The sequence below is a fragment of the Hemicordylus capensis genome, chromosome 3 (assembly GCF_027244095.1).
Source record: "Hemicordylus capensis ecotype Gifberg chromosome 3, rHemCap1.1.pri, whole genome shotgun sequence".
Taxonomy (NCBI): Eukaryota; Metazoa; Chordata; class Lepidosauria; order Squamata; family Cordylidae; genus Hemicordylus; species Hemicordylus capensis.
Genome location: NC_069659.1, coordinates 126,353,179 through 126,373,865, shown reverse-complemented (window position 1 = coordinate 126,373,865; position 20,687 = coordinate 126,353,179). Strand labels below are relative to the sequence as shown.

At 44.1% G+C, this 20,687-nt stretch overlaps 1 protein-coding gene across 7 annotated transcripts in view; it reads right to left on the bottom strand.

The window, feature by feature from the left end:
• The window catches only part of LOC128350287 (E3 SUMO-protein ligase ZBED1-like), a 256,967-nt gene that overhangs the window by 28,614 nt on the left and 207,666 nt on the right, over positions 1-20,687 (bottom strand). For all 7 annotated transcript variants that reach the window (XM_053308329.1, XM_053308327.1, XM_053308324.1 and 4 more), the window contains one exon: positions 16,211-16,418. In XM_053308329.1, coding sequence (XP_053164304.1) covers positions 16,211-16,418 — 208 coding nt within the window. The remainder of the gene's footprint in view (positions 1-16,210; positions 16,419-20,687) is intronic.

The window sequence follows — 20,687 nt, the reverse complement described above, 5'->3', positions numbered from 1 at the left end:
CGATTGGGGCTCTGTTGCTAGGCACACAAATAATGTGCCCATTGCTGGCTCTGGTGGTGCGTAGCTGAGATACATCATCCCAGGCCCCGGAAATCCCAGAATGCACTGTGCAGCTGCACAGTGCATTGTGGGGATTCCCCCAGCGACAGGCGGGCAACCATCTCTGTTATAGTGCCAACTACAAGCAGCCAGCACTGCACACAAGCAGAAAAACAGGGCTAAGGAAGTGCTCGCTCCCTTAACCTCATTTAAGGAGCTGGGTCCGCAGGTGGGTTTGATGCCAAAGCACCACAGGGATTGGGCATAATCCTGGTAGCTTTCATGCACAGCCAAGCCTGGTCTTGGCAGCGTGTGAGAAAAGCCTCTATAATTTTAATTAACTGCTTTGATATAGCATAACTGTTCTGTTGTGTAGCTATTGGTGGGATACTGAATTAATTGGCCAACTCTAGGATAGGCAATAATTCTTCAGGTTCTTCTTCTTACATACATCAAAAGACTCTGGGTTTGGGATAGACACCACCACAGTTCTGGTAAGTGTGGAGATTGCTCACAACTTGGAGTAGCTGGGATCAGAGTTCTGATGATGATGCCCAACTGAAAGCAAGTGGGAATGCATTCATGCTGGTTTTGAAAAGGAATGTATCTGATAAGTTCTGGGATACCAGAGCAGCGTCCAACCCCTTGGTTTGTATAAAACTGCATCTAAAACCAGGGCTACTCAACTTTGGCCCCTCTTGCTCAACTTGGCTCGTTTCCGATATTGGAGCTAGGGTGGGAGAGAAGTCTCTTAAGCAGAACTGCTCAATTTTGGCCCTCCTGCAGATGTTGGCTTACAACTCCCTGGCTATTGGCCACTGTGGCTGGGGATTATGGGAGTTGTAGTCCAAAAACAGCTGTGGGGCCTGCGATGAGCAGGCCTCCTCTAAACAGTAGCTAAAGCAACTTTACTGTGCCCAACAAGGAATAGAAAAAGGGGTAAAGAGACAATCACTAATGTAGGGCCTGATAGCAGCTACCCAGTGACTGATCTTAACGTAGTTAGCAGTGAGTGGAGAGTGTGAATAATAATTACAACAACAACAATAATCAATAATCCTCTTAGGTGAACAAGGTAAAATATCCTTAAGCAGTTGTGTGCTGGAGGGGTGGGATATAAATATTTCAAATAAATTTTTAAAAATGCAAAAATGATGTGTGCCTAGACTACATTATCTGACTGCACTTCTAAGACACATTTTTGGAGGACATTTGATACAGATCCCATAGTTGTCCAGGAAAACCAAATCTTGTAAGAGGGGCAGGACACTGGCCAAAATCCAATATGTACTTCTTCCAGTGCTTTACATCCACACTTCTCCTTGACAGGTGGCTGGGGAGCCTGTGTAAGCAATGTGCTCACAATCAGCTGCTACACTGTTTTCAGGTGAAGTGCTAAGCAACACCATCTATTTGAAGTGTTGAGCACCACAGGAGGGCCACACTTTGAATACCACATGACTACTTAATTAAAAGGAAAATCATTAAAGCCTCTTCGAGTGGCTGAAGTCCCTGCCAGCTTTCCTGTTTTAATTGTTGCTGTTGCAATTGATTCACACACCCATGTAATATGTATTTTTCTTTCTTTCTTATCTGGGCTGCTAGTGCATGGCACTGTCTTTAAAACTAATCAATGATTATAATTACATTGGTGAGAAACAGCTCTGTTCTGAGTTTTAAAAAAATCTTTTAATACAGAAATAATTATGAAAGCTTTGAAGCAGGCTTCCTTGCATTAATGAAATTAATGCTATTTCAAGAGACAACATTATTTTATGCTTAAATTTATGGAACTCATAAGAACTGCCTGCTGAATCAGGCCAAAGGCCTATCTATTCCAGCAACCTATTTCACACAGTGGCCCACCAGATGCCTCTGGGAAGCCCACAGGCAAGAGCTGAGGGCATGCCCTCTCTCCTGCTGCTGTTGTTTGCCTGCAACTGGTATTTAGAGGCATCTTGCCTCTTGGGCTGGAGGTGGCCTATAGCCCTCAGACTAATAACCACAGATAGTCCTGTCCTCCATGGATTTATCTAAATATTTGTTAAGGCCATCCAAGCTGGTGGCTGTCGCCACATCGTGTGGCCGAGAATTCCATAGGTTAATTAAGCGTTGTGTGAAAAATTACTTCCTTTTGTCGGTCCTAAATTTCTTGACAGTTTCATGGGATGGCCCCTGGTTCTAGTGTTGTGAGAGAGGGAGAAAAATTTATCTCTATCCACACCATGCATAATTTTATAGACCTCTATCATGTTGCCCCTCAGTCGTCTTTTTTCTAAGTTAAAAAGTCCCAGGTGTTGTAGCCTTACTGTGTAAAGAAGCTGCTCTATTATTATTATTATCTTGTTTACACAGTCAGACAGGTGTTATTGACTGGTTTGTTTTATCCAGACATCGAGTCCTTCCCAAGGACCTGGGATGCCAGAATTTTATTGTCAATTGTTATAGATATCGTCGCAGAATATAGGCTGTTCCCAGTAAAGCTGCTTTTTGTAATTGGCTGATGGTGATTTCTGTGACCCCTAAGGTGTTGAGGTGCTCTTCAAGGTCTTTTGGAACTGCACCCAGGGCGCCAATTACCACTGGGATTATTTTGGTCTTTTTCTGCCACAGCCTTTCAATTTCAATTTGTAGATCTTTGTATTTGGTGATTTTTTCTATTTCTTTTTCTTCTATTCTGCTATCCCCTGGCATTACTATGTCGATTATTTTGACTTGTTTTTCTTTCTTCTCAACTACAGTTATATCTGGTGTATTGTGTGGCAGATGTTTGTCTGTTTGTAGTCGGAAGTCCCATAATTTTTTAACACCTTCATTTTCTTCAACTTTTTCAATGTGATGGTCCCACCAATGTTTGGCTACAGGTAGCTTGTATTTTTTGCAGATGTTCCAGTGTATCATCCCTGCTACCTTGTCATGCCTTTGTTTGTAGTCAGTCTGTGCAATCTTTTTGCAACAGCTGATTAGGTGGTCCACTGTTTCATCTGCTTCTTTACAAAGGCGGCACTTGCTGTTTGTTGTGGATTTTTCAACTTTTGCTCTTATTGCATTTGTTCTTAGTGCCTGTTCTTGCGCAGCCAGTATTAAACCCTCTGTTTCTTTATTCAAGTAACCATTCTTAAGCCATTGCCAGGTCTTGGGATGTCTGGTTTTCCAGTTACATTGTGCCAATATTGACCATGCAGGGGCTTATTTTTCCACTTTTCTGCTCGGATCTTGACTTGTTCTTTCTTGTAAGCCTGCTTTGTTTCATTTCAACAACAACAACAACAACAACAACAACTATTATTAATTCAATTTCTATACCGCCCTTCCAAAAATGGCTCAGGGTGGGCCCCTGATCATCTTGGTTGCCCTCTTCTGCACCTTTTCAGTTCTATAATGAGGTATGGTGACCAGAACTGTCCTTTTTGAGGTATGGTGACCAGAACTTTTGAAGTATGGCGACCAGTACTCCAAATGTGGCTGCACCATAGATTTGTAAAATGGCATTATGATATTAGCTGTTTTATTTTCAACCCCCTTCCTAATGATTCCAAGAATGCAATTGGCCTTTTTCACAGTTGCCACACACTGTTGACACTTTCAACCGTCTACCACGACACCAAGTTCCTTGTCAATCACCGAGAGCTCAGACCCCATCAGCATATATATGAAGTTGGGTTGTTGTTGCCCTAATATGCATCAGTTTGCATTTGCTAACACTGAAATGCATCTGCCATTTTGTTGCCCATTCCTCCAGTTTGGAGATCTTTTTGGAGCTCCTCACAATCTGTTTTGGATTTCAGTACACAAAATAGTTTGGAGTCATCTGCAAATCTGGCCATTTCACTGGTCACCCCAACTTCTAGATCGTTTATGAACAAGTTAAAGAGCACTGGTCCCAGTACTGATCCCCGGGGGACCCCACTTCCTACCTACCTCCATTGTGAAAACTCCATTGTGAAAATTCTGGTTCCTGTCCTTCAACCAGTTAGCAACCTCTCTCCTGCAAGCCCCCAGAAGCTTGCAGGAGAGAGAAGAGAGACAACATCTGCTCCCAGGTAGACCCCAGGGTGTGAGACTGGATGCCTGCCTGTTTGCTTGCCCTGCTTCCTCCCTCTCTGTTACCTGCCCGCCAGGACTGGTTGCTGTGCTGAGGTGAGGCCTTGCAGGATTGGGGCTGAGGAGGAGAGTGACTTGGCAGTTTCTTGCATTCCAGCTGTCTAGAGCTGCCTGCTCAGGGCTATATAGACTTCTGCCAGTGGCGGCGGGGTCGCCACCAAAGGGGCGACACCAAAGGGGGTCACCCCTTTGGGGGGAGCCACTTCGGGGGACAGTGAGGCGAGGGCCAGGTCTCTTGGCCTAGGTATCTGTATGGGGGGGGAATTAATAGTGGAGCTTCTGTTTTAATTTGTCCTGGGTGAGACAATCTTAGAATGTGTCTGGGCTTAACTAGAGATAGGGAGACAGGGGGCGTGTCCACTGACTGTGAGGCGGCCATTCCAGTCGTGGTGGGGAACAGAAGAAGTAACGTCTGCCAGCTCTTTGACATTGGGGAGCAGTGCCGATCATCCTTGGAACCTCACCTTGCTCCTCTGTAATGCCAGGTCGGTCCAGAACAAATCAGAAACCATCCATGATTTGATTCTGGATGAAGGTGCCAACCTGGTGTGTATTACAGAGACCTGGCTGGGGGAGGCTGGGGGCCCAGTGTGGTCCTGGCTTCTTTCTCCAGGCTACTCTGCTGAGGAGTGGGTGAGGGGCCGTGGGTGGGGAGGTGGAGTAGCTGTGGTCTATAAGAATAACCTTTCCCTTACCAGGATCCCTGTTTAGAGTGTCGGACCATATCGAATGTGTGTATTTAAGTCTGGAGACCAGGGATAGACTGGGACTTCTGTTGGTGTACCGATCGCCCCGCTGCTCAACAGGGTCCCTAACTGAGCTGACGGACTTGGTCTCAGGTTTGTTGTTCGAGTCCCCCAGGCTTGTGGTGCTGGGGTACTTCAATGTTCACTTTGGGACCAATTTGTCTGGGGCAGCTCAGGAGTTCATAGTGGCCATGATGACTATGGGCCTATCTCAAGTGGTCTCGGGACCGACGCACATTGCAGGTCACACGCTTGATTTGGTCTTTCACTCTGATCAGGGTGGTGTTCCGTGGGTGGGGACTCCTGTGATTTCCCCATTGTCATGGATGGACCACCATCTGGTTAAGGTTGGACTCACAGTCACACCCCACCTTTGCAGGGGCGAGGGACCTATTAGGATGGTCTGCCCGAGAAGGTTATTGGATCCAATAGGATTTCAAGAAGCCTTGGAGGGATTTAATGTTGGCTCTGCTGGCGATCCTTGGTGGAGAACTGGAACAGCAAACTCACTGGGGCAGTAGACATGATCGCTCCTAAGCATCCTCTCCGACCCGCTTCAAAATTGGCCCCTTGGTATACAGAAGAACTACGGGGGCTGAAGCGGCGAGGTAGACGACTGGAGCACAAGTGGAGAAAGACTCGGCTTGAATCCGACAGATTGCAACATAGAGCTCATTTGAAGACCTATGCTCAGGCGATATGTGCAGGAAAGAAGTGATTCTTTTCTGCTCATATTGCATCCACAAGTTCACGTCCGGCGGAGTAGTTCAGGGTTGTGAGAGGACTAGTGAGTGCCCTTCCTCCCTTGAATCAGAATCTGGAACCATCGATTACTCGCTGTGATGTGTTTAATGAATTCTTTGTGGAAAAAATCTCTCGTATTCGGGCCAACTTAGACTCCGTCACCACAATTAACTCAGTGTCTGATGTGGAGGTGTCCAGTGACTCCTCTTGTGTGATTAGTTTGGATCGGTTCCAGTTTGTGACTCCTGAGGATGTGGACAAGCTGATTGGAATGGTGCGGCCTACCACCTATTCTCTTGACCCTTGTCCGACATGGCTTATATTATCTGGCAAGGGGGTTGTTGTAGAAGGCCTGGTAGAGATTATAAATGCATCTCTGAGGGAAGGTAGGATGCCTCCTTGTCTTAAGGAGGCAATTATTAGACTGCTTCTGAAGAAGCCTACCCTGGATCCCTTTGACTTGAACAACTACAGGCCTGTCTCCAACCTTCCATGGCTGGGCAGGGTAATTAAGAGGGTGGTGGCCTCCCAGCTCCAGACAGTCTTGGATGAAACTGATTATCTTGACCCATTTCAAACTGGCTTTCGGGCTGGCTATGGGGTGGAGACTGCTTTGGTTGGCCTGATGGATGATCTCCAATTGGCAATTGACAGAGGAAGTGTGACTCTGTTGGTCCTTCTGGACCTCTCAGCGGCTTTCGATACTATCAACCATAGTATCTTTCTGGAGTGTCTGAGGGGATTGGGAGTTGGAGGCACTACTTTGCAGTGGTTCTGCTCCTACCTCTTGGGCAGGTTCCAGATGGTGTCCCTTGGAGACTGTTGTTCTTCAAAATCTCCACTTTTGTATGGTGTTCCCCAGGGCTCCATACTGTCTCCAATGTTGTTTAATATCTACATGAAACAACTGGGAGAGATCATCAGGAGATTTGGTGCAGGGTGCTACCAGTAAGCTGATGACACCCAAATCTATTTCTCCATGTCAGCATCATCGGGAGAGGGCATAACCTCCCTAAATGCCTGCCTAGAGTTGGTGATGGGCTGGATGAGGGATAACAAACTGAGACTGAATCCGGCTAAGATGGAGATACTCATTGTGCAGGGTCGGAACTCAAGAGAGGATTTTGATCTGCCTGTTCTGGATGGGGTCACACTTCCCCAGAAGGAACAGGTACACAGTCTAGGGGTGCTTCTGGATCCGAGCCTCTCCCTGGTGTCCCAGGTTGAGGCGGTGGCCAGAAGTGCCTTCTATCAGCTTCGGCTGATATGCCAGCTGCATCCGTTTCTTGAGATGAATGACCTCAAAACAGTGGTACATCTGCTGGTAACCTCCAGACTGGATTATTATAATGCACTCTATGTGGGGCTGCCCTTCTGTGTAGTCCGGAAACTACAGCTGGTCCAGAATGCGGCAGCCAGGCTGGTCTCTGGGTCATCCCAGAGAGACCATATAACTCCTGTATTGAAGGAGCTACACTGGCTGCTGCTATGTTTCTGGACAAAATACAAGGTGCTGGTTATAACCTATAAAGCCCTAAACAGTTTGGGCCCTGGGTATTTAAGGGAATGCCTTCTTCTGCATGAACCCCACCGCCCACTGAGATCTGCTGGAGAGGTCCGTCTGCAGCTGCCACCGGCTCATCTGGTGGCCACTCAGGGACGGGCCTTCTCTGCTGCTGTCCCGAGGTTTTGGAATGCGCTCCCTAGTGAAATAAGAGCCTTCCCATCTCTGACAGCTTTTTAAAAAGTCTTTAAAAACACATTTCTTCACCCAGGCTTTTAATTAATGTTGTTTTAATGGTTTTAAAATATTATTTTAAAATTTTTAAATTGTTGTAATGTGTGTGTTCCTCCCCCCCCATTTTTGTCTTAACGAATGTTTTACTTTGTTTTTATTCTATTGTAAACCACCCAGAGACGTAAGTTTTGGGCGGTATAGAAATGTTTTAATTAATAAATAATAAATAAATAAATAATGATCCATACATGAACCTGTCCCCTTATCCCATGACTGCTAGGTTTTCTCAAGAGTCTTTAATGAGGAACTTTGTCAAAAGCTTTTTGAAAGTCCAGGTATACCATGTCAGTTGGATCACCTTTATTCGTATGCCTGTTAACACTCTCAAAGACCTCAAAAAGGTTGGTGAGGCAAGATTGACCTTTGTAGAAACCATGCTGGTTCTCCTTCAGCAGGGCCTGTTCTTCTATATGCTTAAATTTATTATCTTTATGTCAGAGATGGTTACCGTTGCTTGATACAGAAATACAGCTTAGAGAGGATGGTATTGAGACCAGGTGCTATAGGAAACCAGCAAAGAAAGAGTTAATACTGAACAGCAATTCAGCACACTTGAGAGCAAGTGCTATAGGAAACCAGCAAAGGAAGAGTTAATACTGAACAGCAATTCAGCACACCTGCAGGTGTTAAAATAACAATTGCTGATGAATGTAATACATATTGCTACAGAGTTAGGGAAGTGCATGAACCACAGTTCAAACTGTGTAGGTGCCATATACATGGTCAGCAACACCATGCTAACTTCTCCAATGCTTTTTAACATCTACATGAAACTGCTGGGAGATCATCAGGGGATTTGGTTCCTTATATGACTGATAGATTTATGTGGCAAACACAAAAGATCCTAAGAATACATGGTTTGAAAGCTAATTTGATTTGTACAGCATCTACGACTTTAAAACAGCATCTGGTTAATTCCACAAGTGTGAAATGGATTGTGTGATTTGTGAGAAGGATGAGGGCTGGTGCAAGGTGAAGAGAATAGTGCACAAGATTGTATGAATGGAATGTGAATAATTTTATATTGGGGAACAGGGAGAGACATGTTAAAGTTAGACAGAACATTTAGCAGACATGAAATACAATAAAGATTGACTGAAACTCTTGACAAAATATATGAAAGAAAAACATGAAGGTAGAGTTGCACCAACAAAGGTTCTGGCTATTGAAGGAAATCTTGTGAAACATAAGATTTAAAAGACTATGTATATTGAACAATTACATCCATACATTATTAAGTAGTAGAGATGCGCTTGAACCAGTTCGGCACCTCCTTAGGGAAGCGCCTAACTGGCTTGGTAACCCGCATCAAAACAAGTGTGGAGGGGTGGGGATTGGTTCCTTTAAAAACCAGGTAAGCAGGTCCTTACCTGCTCCTCCACCACTTTTCCAGGCATGGTGCTTAATTTTGGACGGTCTGTTTATTTTATTCTATTTTACTCATTATAGATGTCTAAAAAACCTATTTGAGAATGCTTTCCATCAGGCACAGATGTTAAGCTAACTGGCCTGTAATTTCCTGGATCCCTTTTGGTGTTACATTGGTGTTATTGGTGTTACATTGGCTACTTTCCAGTCTTCTGGTAAGAGCCTGATTGTAGGGATAAGTTACATATTTTTGCAAGAAGGACGCAATTTCACATTTGAGTTCTTTAAGGACTCTCGGGTGGATGCCAACCGGCCCTAGCGATTTAATTTTTTCAGACAGTTTAGAATGTCATCTCTCATCACCTCTATCTGGCTCAGTTCTTTAGCCTCTGTCCCTGAAAAGCTTGGTTCAGGCACAGGTATACACTCAGTATCCTCTGCCATGAAAACAGATGCAAATAACTCTGCAGCTGCCACCGGCTCATCTGGTGGCCACTCAGGGACGGGCCTTCTCTGCTGCTGTCCCGAGGTTTTGGAATGCGCTCCCTAGTGAAATAAGAGCCTCCCCATCTCTGACATTATTAAGGAGATTGCTTCTCTGCAATCTCCTTAATAATCCCTTCCAATCCCTCACCATCTAATGGACCAACTGTCTCCCAGTTGAAACTATGTAAGGGGATTACTATACATTTGGATCATTCACATTGTCTAGAGCTTGTCCTATCCTAAACTGAGATTTTTTGGAAAAGTCACATATCTAGCCTACAACTGTAGGGACTTGTTAAATCCCATTGAATTCAATAGGCCTTACTCACATGTAAACATGAAGCTTTAATGACTCTGTAAGGACTTCTTCAATTAAGTCAAAGAACTCAAGACAGAACCTACGTTTACCATGCTCATCACCAGAATAATCTCCACCCTCCTTTAAACAAACAAACAAACAAACAAACAAACAAACAAACAAACAAACAAATAAAATAAAATCCAGCCTTAGGAAGGGTTCTATATAACTTGAAAGCTTGCACGGCATATTGTGAACTATGTTTGGTCCATTATTTTATATTCCTGTGGAATTTTAGAATATGACACAATATAAGGTAGGAAGATTATACACACACACACACACACATTTCACCATCTACTTTTAAACTTCGGCCTTAAAGAAAAGACTACTGCTGTCTTTCATTTTCTGTGACGATAGTTTCTATCATGATAATTGCTTGTCAGGATTGCCATGGCTCCCGCCCGCTCTTTTGATTTGGAAGTGTATTAACTGGAGGATAATTGCAAGGTTTCATGTCCACAGCTTGCACTGTACTGACAGTGACAAATATGAGGTAGTTGTGAGAGAATTTTGTAACCTGTCAAAATTCTCAAAGCTCTGCCATTCTTCAAGTGCAGTAACTGCATGCACAGTATTTTTTCTTTTTATGGTGACAAACTTTAAAATAGTCTTGGCAAGGAACATCAGGATAAGGGCTCACAGTCTTGTGCAGTGCTGTACAAAAATTTCAAGTGGCTACATGCATTGCTCAGGGGCGGAACCACCATTGGGCAAACGGGTTCAAAGAATCCAGGCTGTGCTGAATCAGGGGCTGCGAGTGTGGCCCAGGCACGTCCACCATGTCTGACGTCAGATGTGGGGGCGTTATTTTGGTCCCAAACGGGGCCCCGGGGCCCTGTTTGGAGCCAAAATCAGCCTGTGCTGCATTGGCCGCGCTGCCGGAGCAACTCTCCCTGCATTAAAGGCAGGGAGAGCCACTCCTGGTCCCACTGCCAACACAGTGGAGTTGATCGATCTACCTCCCAAACGGGGCTGCACCAGACGTCAGACGCGGGGGCATGGCTAGCTGGGTGCATCTGACATCAGATGCAGGGGGTGGGGCCAGGGGGCTGCGACGGCAGCCTCATATGGACCACCACCAGCCTGGCTCCACTCCTGGCATTGCTGCTGCTACAAAATGCTCTGGACCATCCTTTAAGGTTGGGCCAGTTAAAATGCAATACTCAAGGGTGCCAAGATCCTCACTTGCTTCCAAACTGGTGCGAAAGGGATTGGCAGATGTTTAAGACACTTCCAAGGAATAGGAAAGGGAAGAATAAATACCCTCAGCTTAAGGGGGGAAATGGGATGTGCTGGTTTCGGAGACATGACCAACAGATGGAGAAAAGGACAGCAAGCTGCTGGAAGGGCAGCTGAAATGTGAAGGAATAGGATGTTCACTTATTGAAATGAAATATTCGGCCAAATCATTCATCAGAGTAGCCTTGGTAAATAATGGAACATGCTAATATCTCAACACAAGGGGGGAAATGTATTACTCCTTTTGAGTTTGTGAACAACAGAAATCTACATGTCTTCAGATGACATCAACTCCAAAGTTCAACAAAAAATGAGCACACATTCAGTCTTCTGCATGTTTGTTTTCTATTTCCCTTTATATTAGAAGTTTACATGTACAAGCCAAAACTGCTGGTACAAATGGGTCTGCAGTGCAGTGGTTATTCAACAGAGAAATGCTGCTTGCTTACCTAACTCCTTGGAGATTCAGTAAGGCATGAATCTCAGAACATTATTCATAGACAGACATTTCCATCGCAAGTATGAGGGAAAAACCCCTTCAGGCTGCTGACAGTAACCGAGAGGGAATGAAAGATTACTGAACTGCATCCAAATTCAGGGCAGTTCAGAGACCCATGTTTCAGCCCAGTGCACCGTTTATTTCTTGACAGATTAAAGATGCACTATGATTCAACAGCCTCATCGTTTTTACATTTCAAAATGGATTTACATCAGAGGCCAAATGTACAGATCAGTAATTCTGTGAAGTGTTAATGGATCACAGCTGCTACAGGAGATCAGTACCCACTGATTTACCACGGGGCTGTAACAAGGATTTCCAAGACCAGCTCAGGACATGGAACTCTCTTACTGTTCTTACAAGGCAGAATATTTAATGAGCATGTAGAAGCCAACTATAAAGATCAGAATAACAGAAATGTACTTGGAAGTAGCACAGGGATTATTGAAGTCAGCCTGATGGGGAATTTATACCACTACCTCATTTATTCTGTAAGGTAAAAAACTGGCAGGGCTATTTGAAGGGGAAAAAAAAACATATTTGACACACACACACACACACACACACACAGCATTCAAGGCTTAGGTATGATCTGCCACTTTATGTACTTGGGAGAGCCTGTGAAATGCACACATTATCTATCTCCTTTTGCTCTTCTTCTAGCCTTGCTTCCAATTCTTCTTTCTCTGCTAGGGACTTTACAAAATAAGATACTACAACAGGAAGCAACACAACTCTATTATGTTTGGTTTGGTGTGTCAGTCACTCTAGAATCTAGGTGCACGCGACGCCAGTCCCACAGCAGCGCACCGCCTCGTTAACGCTCCTGCTGCCCTTTACCCTGGCCCGCTCGCCAGGGCAAGTTCCTGGGCCCAGCAGAGGGGCTTGGAATCAAAACGTGAGAGGTGGCTGGTGGCGTGCGGCAACAGCACCCATGCTCTGGTCCCAAAGCAGTGCTCCTTGGCCACCTTTCCCCTCTACTTGCTCACCAGGCCCAGCTCCTGGCCCTGACACAGAGCCCAGTACTTTGCAGCCCTGGTGGGGGAGACCAGCAACCTGTGGGGCAAGGGGGTGGGAACATAGGAACACAGGAAGCTGCCATATACTGAGTCAGACCATTGGTCTATCTAGCTCAGTATTGTCTTCACAGACTGGCAGCAGCTTCTCCAAGGTTGCAGGCAGAAATCTCTCTCAGCCCTATCTTGGAGAAGCCAGGGAGGGAACTTGAAACCTTCTGCTCTTCCCAGAGCAGCTTCATCCCCTGAGGGGAATATCTTGCAGTGCTCACACATCAAGTCTCCCATTCATATGCAACCAGGGCAGACCCTGCTTAGCTATGGGGACAAGTCATGCTTGCTACCACAGACCAGCTCTCCTCTCCAAGTGGGGACTTCTGGGGAGGAGGGGCAATCACAGGCCCACCCACCCATAGTGTAAATTCATTCAAATAATGAATTATTTAATTTTTTTTAATTGACCTTGGCCCCCACATACCAAGTCATGGTTGGTTTCAGCCCACCAGGGCATTTGAGTTGTGCACCCCCTGCCCTAGGTCATAAGAAGCTCTGTCGTAAGTCAGATAAACGGTAACAGCTCTGTGAGGTCTTAATCAACTTTGTTGCATAAGCTCCTTTCAGCTGGAGACTGAACCTTTTCCTTTATGCAAGGAAAATATGTGCTCCATCAGTTGTTTCAGTCTTTTGCTTTTCACACTCCTTTTTCTTCATTCATCAATTTTCTTTCCCCCTCTCCAATGTGATTTGGTTAGTACTCATTATTTCACCTGAAAATTAATATTTTCTTTTTCAGAAAAAGAGCAAGTATGTATCAGTTTTTGTTTCTGAAGCAGGGTTATTATCTCGTTTCAGCCCTCATCACCAATTCAATCAAAAATTAATATATTTGATTGTTAATATATTCATTAAGTTATATTGGACCAATTTAATGCACTGGTACAAAGTCTTGGTATTTTGTTGTACACCACAACAGCAGTGTTTTGCCTTGCAAAGATGGGCAAGGAATCTGGCCATGACATAACTTTAGGAACCTGTTTGTGATTATACTTTTAACTTGGTTTTTCATTATAACCCATAGGCTGTAGATGGTGAAATACTTCATTCTGATCACCCATGTGCTGGTTCAAGAAGTATGTATTAGGAACAAAGTTAATATGAGCAGGTCATTTACAAAGTTGGACCAATGCCCATTCCTGGCTAGTAAAAGCCAGCTGACAGAAGCTGACTCCTTTTTACTGGCTGCAATCAACTCTTCCTGCTTAGGACAACAGGCAGCAAAAGGATCTAAAATCTTTTGCTGCTTAGCCTGCATTCGGCCATTACTATTCCATTTCCATTCGGGGAAAGGCTGCAAAATATCTGCAAAATGTGAGAAGACAAAACTGAAAAGGACTATTAAATGGGTGATTACTCTTGCAACCTCAAGTACACTTTATACTGTCAGCTTCCAAAATGTTTTGGTTGGCTTGTGACCTAGATCTGGCAATCACACTGCACCTGTATCTACTGTATTGATTTTCATCTACACAATCTATATATTTAATTCTCCTAGGCATACCTGTCGCTAATCCTACTTGTGGCAGCTCTTGCGAAAGTTCAGGATGGGATGGCTGGGCCGAGCAGGAGGGGAAAAAATGGTGGCAGTGGCAGCAGCCGGCCACTTGGCTGGCGGGGAAACAAAATGCCAGTGAGCTGTGGAGCAGCCAGTGGGTGGCGGGAAGAGGGTGGGCAGGTGAGGCCAGCCAGCCAGTCAGAAAATGGCAGCAATGGCAGCAGGTGAAGAAGGGGGGGAAATGGCGGCGGAGGCTGGCCTGGTGGGGAAATGGCAGTGGAGGTGGGTATAGAAAGGTGGCGGCAAACTAGGTGGTGGTGAATAGTTAGTGGTTGAAACTGAGGATTTTTGGAAGTGGCAGGGAGGAGAAGCGGCAGCGGGTGGGGAGAAGCCTAGCTGCTGAGGGAGAACGAACTGGGGGTGGGTGGAAACGGACTGGGGTGTGAGGGGAGAATGAAATGGGGCTGGGGGGGAGAATCAGGGAGAACTAGGGGCGCAGAACTTAAAAATTTAAAAAGCTGAAAAAGCTTGGGTGAAGACGTGGGTTTTCAAGTGCTTTTTAAAAATTGTCAGATTTTAACCAGATCTGAGGGATAGACAAGTATAGATTACCTACAGTCCCCATTTTCTCACCAGAACTCCAGTTACCATGCTAAAACTTCTTCCTTTAATGGGCTCTTTTCAGTTTATAATTCACAGATTCTCTCCTGTGAACCACTTCTACATAGGGTTGCAGGATGCTTGGCTAATCAGCAACTATTCTGTAAAGTTCAATTTATTCACCTGAGAACTGTACAGGGGAAGGTAAAGGTAAAGGGTAAAGTGTGCCGTCAAGTCGATTTCAACTTCTGTCCAGCCAACTATTCATACAAATAACTTAAGTGGAAAAAAGCAGTGGATTACAGAAGTGTTAGGGTTGCTATGTCCAGGTAAAGTGGATTTCATTCAGAAGCTGGTCTGTAGGAATTTCTGCACTGTCAAGACAACAGCCTTTTAAACTACTTCATGGAAGAAAGAGGAAATATCATGGGCTACCACAATGATAGCTTTTAGTAGCTGGTTTGCTTTTTAGATGAAGCCAATTGTCTATTCTGACATACAAGTAAAGCAGAATGCAGTTGAATAATTACATATTCAGTCTCCTGTTGCAACAGTTTGGAGGGAAGTGTCAGGTTCTACAGGGATATTCCAAAAGAAAATTAGTGTGCAAAAAGAGTTTAACTCTTTAGCAAAAAGAGTTTAAAAAATGTCGCTGAATGCAAATCACACAAAAGAAAAACCAACATACTGTAAGTAATAAACATGGATTCTTTTTAACTTAGGAAATTGTGGTTTCTTTTGTGACAAATTACCATTCATTTTTTAAAAAGCAAAGTGGAGGACAAAAGGAGTGTTTTATTTTTAAAAAAAACTATCAGGCCCTATACATGTATTGTTGCATTGCATTCATAATTGAAGGAAGAAAAACCGTTATGAACTGTTAGGAAAAGGCAGTGATGTGTATGGCCCGTACCAACTCTGATTTACACTTATACGTGCTTTATATATGTTCTAACTCACAACACTTCCTCCTGCAGTAAAGCCCCCAATCTGGAAAACATTTTTAAGATATGTTGGACCATGTGGGGGAGGAAACAGAAGCGGTTTGCTGGAGTGTCATGGAAAGGGACTTGCCCACTAAGCAGGGCCAGACTGGAATGGCAGAATGACCCTCTGCTGGAGAAGAAAAAGCTGTACACCCTGCCTATTGATCCAGAAGGGAGGGATCATTCCAGGCACGGCTCATGAACTCTCCTCTGGGGGGCGGGGCGGCGGGCGGCTTCTTTAAGGTAAACGGAGCCGGTGCTCCATGCCGCCCAGCAGCCCCCGCGGTGGGGAATCGCCTCCACCACTCACCTGGCTCCCGTGGAAGCGAACCCCTGTCAGCAGCCAGGTGAGTGGCGGAGGTGATTCCCCGCCGCGGGGGCTGCTGGGCGGCACGGAGCACCAGCTCAGTTTACCTTAAAGAAGCCGCCCCCCCGGAGGAGAGTTCACGAGCCGCGCCTGGGTCATTCTGAAGGTTCTATAAGGAGCAGCTATGGCCTGTGGGCTGCCACTGGGCTATCAGGGTTAACTCCCTGAAACAGATATATTTATTTTTCATGTAAGGTGATCAGTGTGTAAACTACTAGCAATACCAAAAAAGTACCAAATGCATTTTCAGCAATACACAAAAGACATCACAAAGACATGAAATCATTCCAATATTCTCCATGTACCTTTAAAAGAAGCCATCCTGTCATCCACTTGACCACTTTTGCTGCCCAACAGACATTCTGGTAGAGATCAGTATTCACTACTCCAGGGTCTACAACATTAACAGTCACGTGGCTCCCTTCTGCAGTTAGGAGATGTTGTAGTCGATAGGTGAACAATACAAGAGCAAGTTTGCTTTGGGCGTAGGCTCGGTGGGGTGAATACAAGCAACTACAGGGGAGCAAAAAGAGAGACAGATAGAAGATAAATACATAATCAGAAGATAGCCAAGCACAATTATCAGATACAAGAAGTGTAGTTTCAAGATTGAATACACTATACAGAGGAAGGGGGAAAGTAGAACTGCAATAAGAGAGTCACCCAGATGTTCTCCAGGAGTACTTTGTTTATCCTTTCACTTGCATGTAATATACGGTGTTTTAGTACTCTGTACTTAGTCATGGTTAATCATCCTTGAGGTAGGACTCTAAGCAAGGATGCTCAGTGCATGTTGATCAGAATATCAGAGAAGTTGCTTACCCATTAGTTATTTGACACCAACAATAAAAAATACTTTGAGTTTTCAGAAGTGATAGGAAAGGATACAACATACAACAAACATACAATCAACCAACCAACCACAGCTGATGAAGAGAATCAGAAAAGCATCGACTCTCCATTGGATTCAAGGTCTTTTTATTCAAGATGTAACCTACACAATCCCTTGTACTCTATTTCCCTCCATCTGTTTCTGTGGGTTTTACTTTCTTTCTCTGGATTGATAACATGTGCATCTTAGGCTGCAATGATGCTTCCTGCACTACTGGTTGCATGATTTCGTGCCAAAGTAGGAGGTGGTATTGCAGAAAGTTGCATAGTATCTTGTGCAACAATGCTGCAATCTGCTGGCTGGGTCGCTAACCCCTCCCTGCATCATCAGTCTCGTTTGGACTAACCCCACCAGTCTCCACATGGCTTTGGCATGGAAGTCAGGGGAGCAGAATTGGCATATTTGATACCTGAGAAATTCTGCATGTGGTTGAGGTGCCTTTAAGAAGACGAAGATGAATATTTATATACTGCTCTTCAACCAAAGTTCACAAAGTGGTTTACAAAGAAAAATACAATTTTAAAAAATGGTCCCCTGACCCAAAGGGCTCACAATCTAAAAGCAACATAAGGCAGATACCAGCAGCAACAGCCACTGCAGGGATGCTGTGCTGGGGCTGGATAAGGCCAGTTATTCTCCCCCTGCTAAATATAGGAGAATCACCACTTTTAAAAGGTGCCTCTTTGCTCAGTTACCTTTAGAAAGGTTAAGTGAAGTATTTTGAGTTTCAGGAATCATTAATTCTATTCCCATCAAAAAAATAACAACGCTTAACTACTAAGCTACCATTCAGCTGCTCAGCTGCCATTCTTTGGAATTCTATTTTGTTGGTTTTCATAATCAATGTTTGTGGAATTAAACCTTTTCTTTCTTTTCACTGACAGTCTGCTCAAGGCATCAAATATAAGTGTCCAAATATAAAACAAAATTTAGAAATAAAGTTTGAAAAAATGCAGTCTATTTTACAACAGCTTTGTATGTTACTGGGCGGTCCAGTCAGATGAAAAAGTGACTTCCACATCCAACTGGTACCTCTTTGAAACCTACAAAGCCAACCTACTTATTATTTCATTTACACTCATTCTTGCTCTTCAAGAATGCGTGTAAAAAACACAGGGTTATATTTTCCTCAACGCAACTTATTATTTAACCAATTTCTATCCAGCCTTTCCAGTGCTATTTAGATTCTCAAAGAAGGCTACACACATATTTGGGGGGTAAATATGTATCAGTCACAATGGGAGTAAATTTCCACATGTAGATCTTCTACCCCAGAACAAACTATCTTACACCTTTATCTACTCTGGAGGGCTCAAACCCTCTAGTGTTGTGCTCCAGTGATGCCTCAGTGATAGTAGCAGGGCAAAAAGGAAGTCCTCTTTGAAGTAAGCCAATCTGGAAGCACAACAGAGAACATTGGGGTTAGGGAATCAAGGTTGCTCCTGGCACACAGTTCTTTCCACAGACAGCAGGGAGGTCGGGTTGGCAGAATGACAGTGACTGATTCAAAGTTTTGTGGTTGAATGGATTTCAATTTGGGTTCTCTCACTCCACATACAACACTCTAGCAACTACATCAGCTCATGTAACACGAGAATAAAGCCCTACTTATGCCCAGGCTACCAGACAGCAGAACCAGAGACAAGGGCCCAAAAGCCATCATGTCTAGCCACCTTTCCAAGGCAAGACTTGCCACCCAGCAATTCCAACGCATTCAGGCTGGGCCTTTTTGCTTCCACAAGCAAAATGCCACTGAACTACAGAAAGTGCTTACAATACCACATGCAGAAAGAAGCAAATCCTTGCCTTCACTAAAGAATGTTTTCAGCTTTGTTTCTCTATTGCCTCCAGAAGAGGTTTGGCATTCCAAACCTGGAAAGAAAACTGTCAAGAATGCCTTCAGCATCAATTTCTGAGGCATAAAGGACTTTGTCAAGAAATCAATAATGATACCTAGAACTGATATAGCACTTTGGGGTGTTCAAAGCATTCACACATAGCTCTATAAGGCAAGTCAGTATTATTGTCACCATATCACACGGTTGGAGGCTGGCGAAGCAGAGAGAGTAAATTCATATCAGAAGTGAAATTGAAACTGGAGATTAACTGATTCATAGTTCAATTATATGTGCTACGCTACACTTCATTTATAGGCCAACTATAGATATTAGAATTTGTGCCTATCAAGGATACTTTGGACCTGTGTTTACCAAGGATCAGCCTAGAAATCAGTTTGCAATATTAGAGTTGAAACCTGGGGAGTGATTGTATATATCTATATACACCAATCCAAATCCAACACTAACCCCAAAACTCACACTAACCCATACTTTACCAATAGCGGAGTTTTCCTGCCTTTTCTGGGAACTTGATGATTTTTTCCCCAGAGTGTCCCATTCTTTTGGTAGTCTATACCTGCAAAAATGGCATGTTTCCATCTTTTGTGGTTTGGTCTGATTGTTTCATGTGAGTGAGTCCCAAGTAGCTTTATATTATAAAATGTGTGTGTGTGTGCATGTGTGCGCAAGTGAATACACACAGAGTAATAATAACAAATGTCCCACTGAGATGCTCAGAGTGCCCTTCCCTCACCACTGAGTCTTTCCCCACACTGTTAGGATTAAGGTGAAGATCTTGAAGAACATATGGGCATAGTTTCAGCTGTCTAGCAATTGAGCATGAGTCCTGCAGCTATGTGGTGAGTCCTGGACTTACTATGTGGTGAGTCCAGGACTCCTGCAGCATGAGTCCTGGAAGCAAGTGTCCATCAAAGAGTCATATACACTTTCTGGATTTCTGGCTGCCTCATATCTCCCACAGTCTTCTAGAAGATTCACAGAATACAATGGGTTTCTTGATTTCAGCTGCTATAGTATCTTGTGGCATGATAAACTCATGTTCAGTTGAGCAAAGGACACTATGTATTATCACTATGTGAGAAGGCTACATGAACGTACCAAGGCCACTTCACTTACCACTCCTTTTGCTCTGAGTTATTCTATTCATTTTTCTGTTGCAGATAAATGTGCACACCTGAAGGGGAGAATGACGCATATTGATTGACATGCGGTCAGAATAATACATCAAGTGGCTACTTGATGTCACTTCAAAGCTCCTGGAGACCTTTTCCCCTTCCTGCCTGCTTGTTAGAGCTCATACTTCAGAGACACATAATTGTGCTGAGTTCATGAGTGACAGCTATATAATTAACCTTACCCTTGCCAGCAGTCAGAGTTTCATGGCTGGCATAAGCCACTTGTACATTTCACGTGTCAAAACCCTGGCACTTCCTTCCCCAATCGAGCTTTTTCCTCTAATTTCCAAGGTGCTAATCTCTCTTGGGGGCATGGTAACACATTAAGGATAAACTTGAGTGTAGGCAGATGGGTGTGTATTGCAGCAAAGGCACTAAATTCTGTATACTGTAATGTGCCTTTTAATCAAAGGCCACATACAAATCCTGACAAACAAGTGTTGCAAACAAGCTGTAAGGAAAATGTAGTCATACAAGTACTCAGAAATGTGTCAATGATGTATGTCTTATGTTTGGAATGTTTCACTGTTTCCTAGGCTAAGCGGGGGTTGCGGGAGAGAAACTCTATAAGAACTATTAAATCCCTCAGCCTAGAAACTCCAGGTTTTTAATTGCATCAATTGTGCAGATGCTAAGTATAATCTCTAGTATAAAACTCAGATATGTCATATTTTGTTGCTTCCTTTCTAAAAGCACCATTATACTAGGAGAACCTACAACGTTCTTCCTTATGTGGATATATTAAGGGCACGAGTATTTTCTCCTGGACGGAACTTGACATGGTTGTCAGATGAGTGACCAATTGACTACAGATAGGACTCCCATTAAAAATGCATTTTCCCTACTGTTTTCCTGT